The sequence below is a fragment of the Herpailurus yagouaroundi genome, unplaced genomic scaffold (assembly GCF_014898765.1).
Source record: "Herpailurus yagouaroundi ecotype Mexico unplaced genomic scaffold, PumYag 100, whole genome shotgun sequence".
Classification (NCBI taxonomy): Eukaryota; Metazoa; Chordata; class Mammalia; order Carnivora; family Felidae; genus Herpailurus; species Herpailurus yagouaroundi.
Genome location: NW_024412391.1, coordinates 16,954,035 through 16,970,033, shown reverse-complemented (window position 1 = coordinate 16,970,033; position 15,999 = coordinate 16,954,035). Strand labels below are relative to the sequence as shown.

The 15,999-nt window shown below is 44.8% G+C and overlaps 1 protein-coding gene across 5 annotated transcripts; it reads left to right on the top strand.

Annotated features, from left to right (window-relative positions):
* The first annotated feature begins 3,600 nt into the window (after positions 1 to 3,600).
* On the top strand, positions 3,601 to 11,822 carry SMKR1 (small lysine rich protein 1). Of its 5 annotated transcripts, none has more exons than XM_040471993.1 (3): positions 3,603 to 3,791; positions 3,889 to 3,937; positions 11,325 to 11,822. In XM_040471993.1, exons 2-3 carry the CDS (start codon positions 3,901 to 3,903, stop codon positions 11,513 to 11,515), a joined length of 228 nt encoding a protein of 75 aa, XP_040327927.1. In that variant the 5' UTR covers positions 3,603 to 3,791; positions 3,889 to 3,900; the 3' UTR covers positions 11,516 to 11,822. The 5 variants fall into 5 exon arrangements, with proteins under 5 accessions (XP_040327925.1, XP_040327927.1, XP_040327929.1 ...); XM_040471995.1 differs by having other exon boundaries at positions 3,606 to 3,791; positions 11,321 to 11,822; XM_040471991.1 differs by having other exon boundaries at positions 3,601 to 3,985; positions 11,321 to 11,822.
* Positions 11,823 to 15,999: the final 4,177 nt, after the last annotated feature.

Genomic DNA, 15,999 nt, shown 5'->3' with positions numbered 1-15,999 from the left:
ATATTTTACCCAGAAAGGCCATACGGCATAATGGCTCAGACTGAGGGTGCTGAACCCGACTTGGTGAGATATTATATACAGGCTCTGCATCCAGTAACTGAGTGAAGAGCGACAAGTTGTTTCATCTCTCTCTGCCTCAGATTCCCCATCTGTAAAATAGGGATAATACTACTGCCTATCTTCTAAGGATTTAATCCTAAGGATTAAATAAGTCAGTGCGCATATAGTGCTTAGAATAATGCTTGCTAAGGGTGCCTAGGTGGCTCAGTTGATTGTCTTGATTTTGGCTCAGGTAGGATCCCAGGGTTGTGAGATAGAGCCCCATGTCGGGCTCCTCATTCCCCTCCCTATCAAAGAATCCCTCAGCAAGAATAATCAATAGCCTTTTAATCCTCTAGATCAGGGATCAGCAAACTATAGCCCATTGGCCAAATCTGGCCCACTAACAGATTTTATTCAGCCCGTGAGCTAAGAATGGTTTTTACATTCTTAAATCATTGGGGGAAAAAAATCCATAGGAGAAAAATATTTTATGACACAGGAAAATTCTATGAAATTCAAATTTCAGTTTCCATAATAGTTTTATTGGAATACAGCCACGCTCCCTCGTTTACATGTTGTCTATAAATGCTTCCATTCTACATCAGCAGAGTAGTTGCAAAAGAGGACAGAAGGCCTGTAAAGCCTAAAATAGTTACTGAGTTTGCTGACCCCTACTCTGGATAATTTTGTCTCCTGAATCCGCTCCAGCTGGTCTTTACTGTACCTCAAGGTTCTCACTGCTGGGACCCTAGCGGCTGACCAGAGGAAATTACCTACAAAGAATTTTTTTTTTTCCTGTAACTTCCTCTTCAATATTATGGCTATAAAAGATGAAGTGAATGCAGTGCTATACTGTTGAACTTAATGAGATAAAAAGAAAGGAGGAAGAGAGGGAGGGACTAGAGTAGAAAGTAGGAAATGGGAATTTTTAAATGTAACTTCTAAGAAAGATAATGATAGAATATTCTAAGTTTGGATGTTCTAAGAATGCATGCTTCAATTCTGGTAATGTTATTTTTTTTTAAAAGAACAGCACAGTTTGTATTACTATTTATAAAGAAGACATAAGGATATATATTCATAAACAGATAAAATGAGGTAGTGCTATTCTTTTAAGTTTTTTTTTTTTAATAATGTCTAGACCCAGTAAGGGTCTCAAACTCACGACCCCAAGATCAAGAGTCACATGTTCTTCCGCCTGAGCAAGCCAGATACCTCAGTAGTGCTATTGTAATGTAAATTTGAATGGTGATCTTAATTTAACTCATCTTCCAATTTACACAGGAAGATTTGTTCAGTTCTTACAGAAGAAACACATCTATCTTAAGTCCTAATCATGAAATGATTCTTAAGTGGACTGGTATTTAAGAAAAATACATATGTTGTCAATGACTTTTTTTATTTTAAGAGCAGCCTGCACTGTGTTATATAACAAAGTCTTTCAGCCACTCACCTCAGCAGCCCTCCTCCCCTCCCTGCAGGTCAGTGCTAAGCCTTTCTCTGGTGCAAAAGCTGAACACCCATTTGGTCAATGGGAAATGGTGCTGCCCTTGAAGTCGTTCTGATTGTCACTAGACCATTCCTTTCATGTCCTGCCTGTCCACTGGCATGCTTTTTTATTTTTCAGCTTATTAGGGTATAATTGACAAAACTGCAATATATTTAAAGTGTACAACGTGATGATTTGACACCCATTGTGAAAGGGTTACCACAACTGAGTTAACACATTCATCACCTCACTTTTTGTGTGTGTGAGAACACTCAAGTTCCACTCTTAGCAATTTCCAATTATACAATATGGTATTATTGGCTGTAGTCACCATATTATACACTAGACCTCATTCATCTTACAACTGAATTTGTACCTTTTTACCAGCCTCTCCCCATTCCATTTTCCCTAACCTGGGAATAAATTTATGTCCTTTAAAGCAAGGCTTACTGGAGATGCTTTGAATTCACAAAGCTTTTTCACATTCATTCTATCATACCACCTTCACAGCAACCCAAAGCAAGAAAGTGAAGCTTGGAGAATTGCTCAAAATTGCATAACTAATAAGTAGTGAGGCCAAGTTTTGAACCCACATCTTTTGGCCTCAAGCCCAGGGTGCCTTTCTGAATGATTTTAGTGTTTAATGTACCAGCTGGACGGACGGACATTGCTGGCTTTGACTCTGCTTGTGGGAACTTGGATAAGTTAGTTACTCTCTCTGACTTCATGCAAATTGGAGAACATAACAAACTATCACACTAGTTGTAGTGAAGTAATGATGCCATAATGTGTGCAAAGTGCTCAGCAAGGTGCTGGACATCAGTGCTCCTTCACTGCTATTATTTGCAATACGAAATGATCAAGGTCCTTTAAGGTCTAGTTTAGAATGATAAAAATGTGAAAGGGGGGATCCATAAAAGAATTTACAAAGGATGCTTAGGCCTTGGACTCATCACCGGAGACAGGAGTTAGTGATGACAAAGGGCGAGAGACTGGGAGAGTAGTGTTGCCACTGACAATGGAAATGGAGAGGCTGACAGAGGGAGAGATGCCCTAAATCCAGGGAATGTGTGGCCTGAAGACTGGAGCTCAGATGGAGGCCATTCTTTCAGACGGTGGCTGTGTCATTCCAAGGCAGGTAGTCACTGACATTATCAGATGAGCCATCAGGTGAGGAGACACTGAGGAACAGCAGAGAACTAAGGACTGGACTTTGAAATCTGCCAACACTTGGAGTGCAGCAAGAGGCAGATAGACATGAGATGACTGAGGTCTGGATGAGCAAGGAGCATGACACACATGTCAGAAGCAAGTGGGGAGACTTACCAGGAGTAGGGGAAGTGGGGAGCAACAATTAACTTAGGCCCAGACGTCAATGAGAACAAGTCGCCCCGGTTGATAGAATGAAGGGGATAATACTTCCTACCGAATCATGACAATTTTTCCATTAGTGTCTCTCACTTCTGCTGCAGCTTACAAAAAAATGAGTCTAAGAAAGGTTGCTCGCTGTGGAGAACACAGACGTATATCGGGATGAACTCACAAGTTTGGCAGTGGAACTGCACCGACTGTAGCCTTCCTGACTCCCATTTGGGGCCTAAGAACCTTTTTCTCAGGCCTTTTCTCTCTTGGAACCTGTACCAGGCTCCATATGAACATTCCCCCCACGTTATTCTCACTTCAACCCTCAAAGGCTTTATCTCATTTTCCAAAACAGGTCATGGAGTCTTCGAGGACTTCTCCAAAGCCAAGCTCAAACAGAGGAATCGGCCCACCCCAAGGCCAGAACCACACCCGCCCCGCGCCCCTGCCCTGCCGGGTCAGGCCCCCCAGCGCGAGGCAGGGCTTCCGGGCACTAGGGGCCGTAGTCGCCGTCGCTCGAGGCGAAGTGGCCCAGCCAGCCGCGCGCTCCCCGGAAGGCTGGCGCGCACTCCCGCCTGCTCGCTAGGACTGCCGGGTGAGGCCCCAAGACCGGGCGCCAGGCCCCGGTGTCCTGGCAACAGGTAAACATTGAGCGCCCCGCCCCACGCGGCGCGCCGCGCCGGGTGTTCGTGCGCTCGGCCAGCAGGCGCCCGTGAGCCCTGTGCTCCCAGCCCGCGGGGCGTGCTCGCCGTGAGTCGCGCGGTCAGCGGCCCCCGTGCGGTGGGTGTCCAGGCTCCGCGTGGCGGCAGCTGGGTGGCTGGCTGCCCCCTGACCCCGCCGGGCTCCCCTGAGCGTCTGGGGCTCCTGAGAAGCGTGGCAAGGCCCCGGACCCGCGGAGGTTCGCTGTGGAGTGCGGAGGCAGCCCGGTGTGCGGCAGCGATGGGCGCGGGGGTGCTGCCTCCAAGTGATGCGGAGAACCGGGCTCTCTATTTCAGGATTGGGAACCCATGCCACACTCACCTGCTCAACTGAGGAATTACCATGGTAATACACGTCTTATTTAAGTATAAGAGATACCGAGGCTCTCGCCAGGTTAGTTTAATACCGTTCTGCCTCATCGAGGCACGCTTTAGCAAGATTTATTACCCGCGCCACGAGATTGGCGCCTTCGTCTCCTGTCGTTGTGGGTGGTGTCCAACCTAGTGATCTGAACACTTGGGGTATAAGGATGATGGGAAAGACGGGTTCCCCAGGTGGTCTGCGCGCGTCAAAGGGGACAGCCAAGCAGAATCAGCCTGAGCCCTCTTTTTGTGAGGTTTCGTTCTTTGGTTCTGTTGAGCCACTTTCGTAATCATATGTGTGGGCAATAAAGAGAGGCTGGTGCAGTGCTGTGAAACCCCAGGGTGCCAGTACGTGGCAACAGCGACTGGCCCATGCCCTTACCTCCTGCTGCCGCTGCCTTCTGGGGTCCCTTGCGGGATTCTTCTCTTCGGATTAAGAAGTAGAGAATGAGCCCTGGTGCGATCCAGACTGCCGGCTCTAAGGAGTGAGTCTCTCTTCCAACCCTAATTTGAGGAAAGACTTTGGAGGAAACCTTTAGCAGAGGAAATGCTTGCATTTTATGCCTGGGAAGGCTTGCAACATCCTTAAACTTTTATCTCCCCTCCAAGTCGTTGGCTCACAGAGCTCCATCTTAAGCCAAACCACTCTGAAATGTTAAACCTTATTTCCCACTTCCTACTGGATCTCTCCACCAGAGAGCATTTCCCAGCTGTGTTCAAAATCCAGCTCCTTTTTAACCGCTACCTTCTCTGAATTTTCCAATGGCATGTTGATTCTCCTGGCCTCAAACTCCTAAACATTACCGTTCATCAGCCCTCATCCAGTCATTTCGACCTGCTTCCCACCCTCTCTGCCATTGGTCAAGTCCTGCCCTCCTTACCACCTACCTGGATTCCAGCAGCAGTTCACTACCTCTGTCCCAGGGCTCTCCATCTCTTTTGGATGCCAGGTTGATGGTCCCAGAATGGCTGTGACCTTGTAACCCCCACCCCACGTCCTCAGGAATTTCTACTGTCTGCTCAACTGAGTACTGCTCAGAGTTCGGGGTAAAAAGGCCTCAACCTCTTGAGCTCTATTTGCCATATTCTCTGCTTTAACCAAAACAGAAAACACATTCCACACTGGACTCACATTCTTTTCGAAGCCTCCTGCCCCATCTCAAGCTACAGATCTACTTTTCTCCAAGATGGGCCCTCCTGCTGCCGAATTGCCCCCTAAGTATCTATGACCCTCTATGCCTCACAGAGCTTCACCTATTTCACCTTGGAAAGCCTCACTCCTCACCCCCATTTGACTGTAGTATAGAAAGGTGTTTGGTAAATCTGTGTTCCTTCTACTTCATTGCACGTAAAAGCACTAAATAGATGTCTTTTTTTTTTAATTAATTTCTTTTTTTAAATTTTTTTAACGTTTATTTATTTTTGAGAGACAGAGAGAGAGCATGAGCGGGAAAGTGTCAGAGAGAAAGGGAGACACAGAAAGCAGGCTCCAGGCTCTGAGCCACCAGCACAGAGCCCGATGCGGGGCGCAAACTGACAAACCGTGAGATCGTGACCTGAGCCAAAATCGGACGCTCAACCGACTAAGCCACCCAGGCGCCCCTAAATAGATGTCTTTTGATTTAAATTGTGTCATCCCCCGGGTTACTTCACATGGTTGGTATTGTCATTTTCTTTCAGAGCCCAGGGAACTGAAGCAAAAACGGTTCAATAAAGCCATTTAAGCTAATGGATTTCCACTGCTCCTCAGATAAAGGTTAAACACTGTAGCTTCAAAGGCCTGCAGGCCAGAGTTGCACACTGCCTACCTCTCCAGCCTAAATTCCTCTCACTTGGCGCCCCCCATCATGGTTGCTTATAGGCCAGCCACACTGACCTTTTTTGTGAGGTCCCTTCAGTTTGGCATGTGCCCTCCAACCTCAAAGTCTTTGCACAGGCTGTTTGGGAAGTCCCTGCCCCTCAGCCCACAGGCGGCTCTTCAGGAACCCTTCATGTCCCAGATTGGGTCACACCCTGCCCATCCTGTGTCATCGGAATGCCAGATAACCTGGCCTCTCCTTCACGGGAGAGGGAGTGAACGTGTTTGTAATTTCTCCCTCACTGGAGAGTAAGCCTCATGAAGACAGGAGCCCAGAACTGCAGGTCCTGCTGTTCAGTAGATATTTGTTAAATATTTGTCGAATGAACGAAGGAGCCCCTCTTAAAATTCAGAAAAGCAGCTATCTACATTTGCTTTCTAAATCCTAGGACTGTATTACATCTGAGTTGCAATTTATTCACTCGGCAAGTATCTGTTCGTCCCAGACATTGGTCTAGGCCCTGGGAATTCAAGTGGTGACCTCATAGACAAACCTCTGGTTAGGAGACAAACAATAAATAAACAAAATAGCCCTATGACATAGTGGAGTGTGCTTGGGGTAGGGAGCTAGAAAGTGACAGTGCTGAGAGGGAGGCTGGGAACCACCTGTATCCCCTCCCTGCTTGCCTTGGACAGTCCCAGTTTATGTTTGTTGAAGTATCTTGGTTTGGGCAAGAAATTATATGGTCACCCTAGTTATAGATAGAATATAGATACAGTATCTGAGAGGTTTTTCTAGAGAGGTGATATCTGAGCAGAGCCCCACATGAAGGGAAGTAACAGGGTGGGATCAGGGGGATCAGGGAGGAGCGGGGCAGGTTAGGGAACCAAAAGGAGGGCAGTGTGGCTGGAGCCAAGTGGTCTTCATTAAGCAGTTTGGAGAGTTTCAAGTCATGAGTTATGTGTTCTGCGACTGGGAACAACCAAGGGCCACGGAGTTGTATTAAGCCAACCCAACCAGCTGAGAAACTGAAAGTTTTCACTCGCTTACAATAATTTCTTAACAGATTTACTGAGGTATAAGTGATGCACAGTGAATTGCACATATTTTAATGTACAATTTGATCAGTTTGGCATCTGTCGCTCCCATCGAGCCATCACCACAATCAAGATGACAAGCATGTTGATCACCCCCGAAAGTCTCCTTGTGCTCCTCTATAATCAGCCCTTTACTCATTTAAAAAAAAAAAAAAATTCATTTATTTATTTTGAGAGAGATAAAGCCAGAGAGGGGCAGAGAGAGAGGGAGAGAGAGAGAATCCCAAGCACTGACAGTGCAGAGCCCTATGGTGGGCTCAATCCCACGACCATGAGATTATGACCTGAGCCAAAATCGAGTCGGATGCTCAACTGATTGAGCCACCCAGACGCCCCCAATTTTTAAAAAAAATTTTCATGTTTATTTATTTTTGAGAGAGAGAGCATGAGCAGGGGAGGGGCAGAGAGAGAGGGAGACACAGAATCCAAAGCAGGTTCCAGCCTCTGAGCTGTCAGCACAGAGCCTGGTGCAGGGCTTGAACTCACAAACCATGAGATCATGACCTTGAGCTGAAGTCGGACACTTAACCAACTGAGCCACGCAGGCACCCACCAGGATTTTATTTTTTAAGTAATACCTATACCCAACGTGGGGCTTGAACCCCCAACTCTGAGATCAAGAGTCAAACACTCCACCGACTGAGCCAATCAATTCCTTTTAAATTCACTCATGTTGTAGCATGCGTCAATGGTTAATCCTTTTTATTGCTGGGTGGTACTCCAGTGTATGGTTATACCCAGTTTGTTTATCCATTCACTCACTAATGGACTTCTGAGCTGTGTTCAGTTTTTAGCTATCATAGATAAAGTTACTATGTACATTCCATGTACAAGTCTTAGAATGGATATGCACTTTGATTTCTTTCGGTAAATACTTCACAGTGGAATGCCTGGATCCATTCCATCCATCCGTGGCTGGATGAGCGTGTACTGATATCTCATTGGGGTTTTAATTGCATTTCCCTAGTGACTTAGTGTTGAGTACCTTTTCGTGTGTTTATCAGCCATTTGTATATCTTCTTTGGGGAAGTGTCTGTTCAGATCTGTTGGCCATGTTTTGGGGCTGTTTTTTTTTGTTTGTTTGTTTTTTTACTGTGTTTCGCGAGTCCTTTATTCTGGATGTAAGGGCTTGATCAGATATATGATTTGCAAATATTTTCTCCCAGTCTGTGGCTTAGCTTTTCATTTTGTTAACAATATCGTTTGAAGAACACAAGTTTTTAATTTTGATGGTGACTCTATCAATTTGTTCTTCTATGGATCGTGCTTCGGTGTCATATCCAGGAAATTTTTGCCTAACCAAAGGTCATAAAGGTTTTCCCCTGAACTTTCTTCTAGGACATTTTGCTTTTTGGTTTTAAGTGTATGAGCCATTTTGAGTTAATTTTTGTATATGGTAAAAACATTGGATTAAGGTTCTTTTTTTTTTTTTTTTTTTTTTTTGCAAATGGATATTCATTGTTCCAGCCCCACTTGTGGAAAAAATTATTGTTGTGGGATCATTGAGCACGACGGTCAAGAAAGAATTCTTGAGACATTTTAGGTGCAACTTAGTAAGTTTACTTAAGTAGCATGGGAACACGACCCTTAGGCAGGAAGAGCTGCGCTTTTCCTGAATGAAGTTGGTGGTTATATGCTTAGTGCTCCAACGGGAGGCTATGTGCAGAGAGTATTAGATCGTAAATGTTTTCTTCAAATTCTACGTGTAAAACTACTTTCGCAAGATTTCTCTTGTGTGCATCATTCAGCTTGATATTAACTTTTGGTGAGATTCCCAGGCAGTCATGAGACCCTTTAAAAATGTAGCAACCATTAAAAAAAAAAGAATAGAGCAACCAGTGTGTATTTGATCCTTATCAGAACTATGCAGGCTATAGGTCAGCCTTCTGGGCTAAAGAACATTTTTCTGCATCTGTCTCTCATCAATTGTCCTTGTCCTATTGAATTGCTTTCGCACTTTTGTTGAAAACTAGTTGTTCATATACGTGTGGACCTATTTTTGGTCTCTTCATTATTTTCCATTGATCTATGTGTCTGTCTTGACACTAATCCCATACTGTCTGGATACTGTAGCTTTATAATAATTCTTGAAACAAGGTAGAATTAGTCCTTCAGCTTTGTTTTTTCAAAGTCCTTTGCGTTTCCATATGAATCTTAGAGTCAGTTAGCCAATTTCTACAGAGAGATGAGAACTTTGAATGAACATCTCAAACCTTTGTGCGAGTTTTAGTCATCAAACCACTTTAGAGATTAAAACACATTTTTTTTGTCAGTTATTCCAGGTAAGTCGTATGGTTGACATGCAAAAAAGTGTAAAATCATCAAGAAAGCCAAGACTCAGAATTTTAAGAGCTTATGGCAACGTGCATCCTACACCCCCAGGGAGTGTTTTACCAAGAGGTACTGTTATCATATGGGTTTTCATATTGTTGTTGTTGTTGTTGTTTTAATCTGGATTTCCACCTGAAAGCCAGGCCACTGTGTTGCAAGATACTTCTCATCTTCGTTCCTGGGTTTTCTATCTAGGAGTGTATTCCGTTTCACTTAACAAAAATGTATTTTAGTGTTTTTTAACACATTGCCTGTGTTCCTCCTTGTTTAGCCTGGGACATTTTTAGAGTGAGATGCTATCAACATAACATCTATTTTATACAAACATTTAGCCCTTGCGGATGTTCCTGATAACTTACACTCTCCCTTCCCTTGCCTAGAAGAGTCACTTTCTAAATAATATACTTCCTCCTGTTCTTTTATGTATGGGTGGGCCATAGGACATGAGGAGTCTACTCAGCTTTGTGTGCCTGTCGCAAAACTTCAGACAGTTTATTCCCAGATTAGGATGAGATCCATTCCTCTTCCCAAAAGGCACCGGCCTGGCAGTGTAGTCATGCCAAGAACACAGGTGCTGGGCTGCTGGACACTGGTTTGCAGTGTGGCCTTGTTGAGCCTCCACTTTTCCACTTTGAAGACATAAATAATGTCTCTCTCCGTCAAAATACAGCTCAGGGGGTTAGTGGTGATAAAGTGATGGGAACAATCACTTATTGTTTCCTTGAAGTCAGACGCTGCGTTAAGCGCCTTACATTCATGTCTCTGCCCTCACGACTACTTAATGAGGTCGAGACTACAACATAAGAAATGCCAAGCAAAATGTGTGTTTGCGTCCCGATTAGCTAATACTTTTAATTACATTTTTTTTCAACGTTTATTTATTTGTGGGAGAGAGAGAGACAGAGCATGAACGGGGGAGGGGCAGAGAGAGAGGGAGACACAGAATCGGAAACAGGCTCCAGGCTCTGAGCCATCAGCCCAGAGCCCGACACGGGGCTCAAACTCACGGACCGCAAGATTGTGACCTGGCTGAAGTCGGACACTTAACCGACTGCGCCACCCAGGCACCCCTTAATTACATTTTTATCACGAAAGATTGTATGCATACACAAAAATAGAATAGTAAAGTGATTCCCCACATATCCATTTCTCGGACTCAAAAACTGTCAGGATTTTGCCACATTGGCTTCATCTGGCCTTCTGTGGGGTGGGGTGCAAGGGGGAGCTGCAGTATTTTTATTTTAAAAAGGTTGTTTTTTAATGTTTATTTTTGAGAGAGAGAGAGAGAGCGCGCGCGAGTGAGCAAGCAGGGGAAGGGCAGAGAGAGAGGGAGACAGAATCCCAAGCAGGCTCTGTACTGTCAGCACAGAGCCTGACGCAGGGCTCGAACCCAGAAACCATGAGATCATGGCCTGAGCCGAAACCAAGAACTGGATGCTTAACTCACTGAGCCACCTGGGCGACCCGGGAGCTGCAGTATTTTAAAGCACATCTGAGGCCTTCTTTCATTTCATTTCCACAGATTTTAGTGTGCATCACTGAAATGTGTAAACATTTTCTTCCATGACCCAATAGAAGCCATTATCACACCTAACAGAATTAATAATTCCTTGAGATTACCAAATTTCCCTGACTGCCTAAAAATGTCTTTTTATAATTTGTTCAAATCAATGCAGACAAGGGCCACCTGTTTGTTACATTCGGTTGGGTCTCTTTTTTTTTTTTTCAACGTTTTTATTTATTTTTGGGACAGAGAGAGACAGAGCATGAACGGGGGCGGGGCAGAGAGAGAGGGAGACACAGAATCGGAAACAGGCTCCGAGCCACCAGCCCAGAGCCCGACGCGGGGCTCGAACTCCCGGACCGCGAGATCGTGACCTGGCTGAAGTCGGACGCTTAACCGACTGCGCCACCCAGGCGCCCCGGGTTGGGTCTCTTTTTAATCCCGGTGCTTCACTTGTTGAATTCGATTGCATGTGACTTCTCCCCCCACTCCCAGCAAAAGTCTTTATTATTGTTACAGTTTTTTCCTTTCATGAGTCCCCACCCCCCCGCTTTCAGTTCAATAAGAAATGTTGAAAGTTATGTCAAGGTTGTAAAAACTAATTTATGCCCTGTGAATATACTTGTCTTTGAAAGCCAGGTAAAGGGAAACAAGGAAAAGGCCCGGACAAATCTCGCGGGAAGAAACAGAAGAAACCGGAAGTGGACATTCTCAGCCCAGCTGCCATGCTGAACCTCTACTACATCGCCCACAACGTTGCCGACTGCCTGCACCTGCGAGGCTTCCGTTGGCCCGGTGCTCCCAAATCAAAGGGGAAAAACAAGACTTAATGGCGTTCCACAGAGAGCAGAACTTGGGGAAGAGAAATCGGGAAAATACAACTACTGGAAGCAAAATAGACTTTACTGAAGACAACTTGAGACGCAAGCTAAGTGTGCTTTTCTATGGTAGTTAATGATAAAGAAGTGCATTTGACTTCCCAGCTAAATGCAGCTACAGGAAGCCAATTTGGTTTTTCAGAAGAAGTTAAGGGGGAAAAAAGTCCGAGTAGTTCCTACTCAGGAATTGCGTGGTGGAATTGATAGGATTTTTCAAATTATAATTCTGGGTCAGAATTAAACCTGTTCTCAAAAGGCAGTTCTGGCTCACATGAATTGTTTTCTTTTGCCAAATGGTTTGTTATTTAGAAAAGGCGTGGCAAAAAGCAGAGGATTTGCTTATGAACATCCCTCTCGTGGGCACTCTTTCCCCATCTTTTTCAGGAAAAGTAATAAATACTTCGTTTCTATAATTTTCTTCTCAGCCGTCTGACTTTTGGCTGATTTTAATTAGCCAGGGGCACTGGTGGAGACTAAGATTGTCACCCCCCTGCTCTGACTTTGCTAGGACATGTAAACAAATGACTCAAAGGAGCGTGTTCCAGGGTGGGGAGACTGAGCAAATCTCTCCCTTCTTTCTGTTTCACTGGACTCTTCACCAGGTTTTCCTCCACACTTACATCTTCTTTCCACTTTCTGCAGGCTTTCTTTTAAACTTGGCTGACCCTAATTATGGAATTGGTGCTAGAAACTTGCCATGGGCATTTTGCTGATATTCCACAACCTCCCCAGGCTGTGCTGAGACACTTAAGAGATAAAACTACGGTTCTTTCTCTTCAGTCCAAAAGGCCCCAAAGCCCCAAATCTGAAACTTGGAAGGAAAGGCATTTTTAAGTATAAACACCATCCCCAAATCACTTAGCATTCCTTCCCTGCTTCTGCTCTGTCTTCCTGGCAGGTCGTGTCACTTCCCCCTACGCTGACACCTGCACTGTGGTCTCCAGTCACAGCTGTGAGCCCGAAGCCGATTCCTCTAAGGCAGCACCTGTCCAGGGATGATCTAGTTCATCTGAATTGCTTATAATGGTTCCACAGGTTGCCTTGTGAGGATCTCAAAGACTCATAAAGTTTGCTAAGGAAGGCTGCAACCTAGGACTCAGGATTTCATAAATATCAGAGAAAAAGGCAAATTCACGTGAAACCTTGCACCAGAGAAGTTGGGTGTGTTTATTGGAAATAGCACTGGTCTAGCTGCCCCGTATGTGCTGACTCTGCGTGAGACCTTGGCTAGTTGTCAGAGGGGCCCTTGCTTGCTCCGGCGAAGGTTGGTGCTGCTGTTCACCTGAAGGGGGGCCTCTCAGTCCTCTGTTGACAGGCTTCAGAAAGGGAACACCTTCCCACTCTCCTAGACACTGCTGGGATGGATCCAAGTGGTTTATGTTTATGATCACACTAACCCCGTTTCAGTCCTTCTCAAACTTGAGCGTGTGCATCATGGTCACCTGGGGGACATGTCGGAGTCCAGACCCCTGGGCCCTGCTCTGCGGAAGGGTGGGGTCGGGAATTTGCATTCCCTCTAAACCCCCCCCCCCCCCACCCGGTAGTGCTGCTGCCGGACCACAGCCTTGGAGAAGCACTGCTCTAGTTAAGGCTGCCTAACCAGGTGCTAAAAGGCTAGTTGAGTCTTTAAGCTTGTAGGATGTCTAATGCCCTTCTGTGCCTCGCTTGGTTCAGGAGCTCGGATCTGAGCAGTGTATGTTTATTGGAAGGCTAGGGAGGTGGCACTTGCAGAGCTTTTTTCTGATCTTGTCCCCAGCATAGATGACATCATTTAGGGGACTACAAAGACATGCCAGGCAGCAGACATTGAAAGGCTAAGGAGATCATCTGGAAGTGGAAACGCTTTCTTTTGAGATAAATGATGAGCAGAAAGCCTAGTAAGCGTTGGACTAGAGGAAGCGCTAATCTGATTGGATCGGGCACGGTTGACACCTAGTGAAGGAGGCTGATGCACAGGTTCCATCATGAGGAGGGCAGTTAGTCTCTGGTTCACCTCTGATGATGTGCCCACCTGGTCAGGCCGGCTGCTGATGCCGTGTCCTCCCTCTGCACTCCACCCATCTCTGCCTCCTGAGTTCTGCTTCCTGTAGGTTTCTGCTTTTCCCCAACTTCAGCTTGTTGGGACCCCTGTGGGTCCCGTTGTAGCTTGTGGTCTCTTACTGTGCTTCCTTCGAGCGTCGGCTTCCTACGTGCTTCATTCTCTGGGTCTTACAGGACAGACTCTGATGGACCCACCTGGTCTTACAAGAGACCAGGCGCTGTCATAGCAGCCAGTGGATGAGCTGTTGGGGGGTCAGGGGCCTCCCACTGGTCCAACCAGCTGTGCCTGAGGGATAGGACTGGTATTATTGGTCAGGTATTACTAAACATGGACACCCAAGATGACTCTTAATGGGATGGGGGGGTGGGTATTAGTGTGGTTGACAGGAGTGCTTTCTTTCCTTCTGGCTGTAATTCATCCCTTCTCAGACAAGATCCTGGAAAGAATTTGCCTCTGCGTTTTTCTTCACTTCCTCACCTTTCTGTCACACATTCTTCCTCTCACCTTTTTTTTAAACACCATTTTTGTATTTTTTAAAATCCCAAGCCTATAGAAAGGTTGAAAGAAAGTACAATGAACACACAGACCCTTTACCTAGACCAGGATTCTCAATCTTGGCACCATTAACATTTGGGGCTGGATAACTCGTTACTGTGGGAACCTGTCCACTGCATTGTGGGATGTTCATTCCTGACCTCTCCCACTGGATGCTGGTAGCATCCCGTCAACTGAGGCAACCAAAAATATCTCAGACATCACCAAATATCCTTTGGGACACAAAATAGCTCCCAGTTGGGGCACCTGGGTGGCTCAGTCGGTTAAGCGTCTGACTTCGGCTCAGGTCATGATCTCACTGTCCGTGGGTTCGAGCCCCGTGTCGGGCTCTGTGCTGACTGCTCAGAGCCTGGAGCCTGTTTCAGATTCTGTGTCTCCCTCTCTCTCTGAGCCTCCCCCGTTCATGCTCTGTCTCTCTCTGTCTCAAAAATAAATAAAAATGTTAAAAAAAATTAAAACAAAACAAAACAGCTCCCAGTTGAGAACCATTGAGATTCAGGAACTAACATTTTGTCATATTTGCACATGCACACGTACTGTGTATATACATGTACCCATATGTAAATGTGTATATGTTATCTACATGTATAATACAAATATATGTATATACATGTAAACACCCATATATGTATGTATATTTTTTCTACATACATATAATCATAGTGAGCAAATGTGGCAAAATATTAATTTGTGGATCTCTATAATATGTATATTATACAAGTATATGTATTATGTATGCATATATGTGTACTTATGCAAATGTGGCAACATGTTAAAATGTATATTCCATACACATAAATATATATATATATGCACACTTTTTTCTGAAACATTTCTATTTTATTTTTTTATTTTTTTATTTTTTTATTTTTTTAAATTTACATCCAAGTTAGTTAGCATGCATGTAGTGCAGCAATGATTTAAGGAGTAGATTCCTTAATGCCCCTTACCCATTTAGCCCATCCCCCCTCCCACAACCCCTCCAGTAACCCTCTGTTTGTTCTCCATATTTAGGAGTCTCTTATGTTTTGTCCCCCTCCCTGTTTTTATATTATTTTTGTTTCCCTTCCCTTATGTTCATCTGTTTTGTATCTTAAAGTCCCCATATGAATGAAGTAATATGATATTTGTCTTTCTCTGACTGACTAATTTCACTTAGCGTAATACCCTCCAGTTCTATCCACGTAGTTGCAAATGGCAAGATTTCATTCTTTTTGATTGCCGAGTAATACTCCATTATATATATACCACATCTTCTTTATCCATTCATCCATCGATAGACATTTGGGCTCTTTCCATACTTTGGCTATTGTTGATAGTGCTGCTATAAACATAGGGGTGCCCCTTTGAAACAGCATCCTTGTATCCCTTGGATAAATACCTAGTAGTGCAACTGCTAGGTCGTAGGGTAGAACTATTTTTAATTTTTTGAGGAGTCTCCATAGTGTTTTCTAGAGTAGCTGCACCAGTTTGCATTCCCACTAGCAGTGCAAAAGAGATCCTCTTTCTCTGCATCCTCGCCAATATCTGTCGTTGCCCGAGTTGTTAATGTTAGCCATTCTGACAAGTGTGAGGTGGTATCTTATTGTGGTTTTGATTTATATTTCCCTGATGATGAGGGATGTTGAGCATTTTTTCATGTGCCGGTTGGCCATCCAGATGTCTTCTTTGGAGAAGTGTCTATTCATGTCTTTTGCCCATTTCTTCACTGGATTATTTGTTTTTTGGGTATTGAGTTTGATAAGTTCTTTATAGATTTTGGATACTAATCCTTTATCTGATGTGTCATTTGCAAATATCTTCTCCCATTCTGTCCGTTGCCTTTTAGTTTTGCTGATTG

Bases quoted from the DNA above. Each gene is read 5' to 3' on its own strand.
- SMKR1 (XM_040471991.1), top strand. From the start codon at position 3,935: ATGGTAATACACGTCTTATTTAAGTATAAGAGATACCGAGGCTCTCGC. The intron at 3,986-11,320 runs GTTAGTTTAATA...TGTCTTTGAAAG, and splicing joins GATACCGAGGCTCTCGCCAG to CCAGGTAAAGGGAAACAAGG.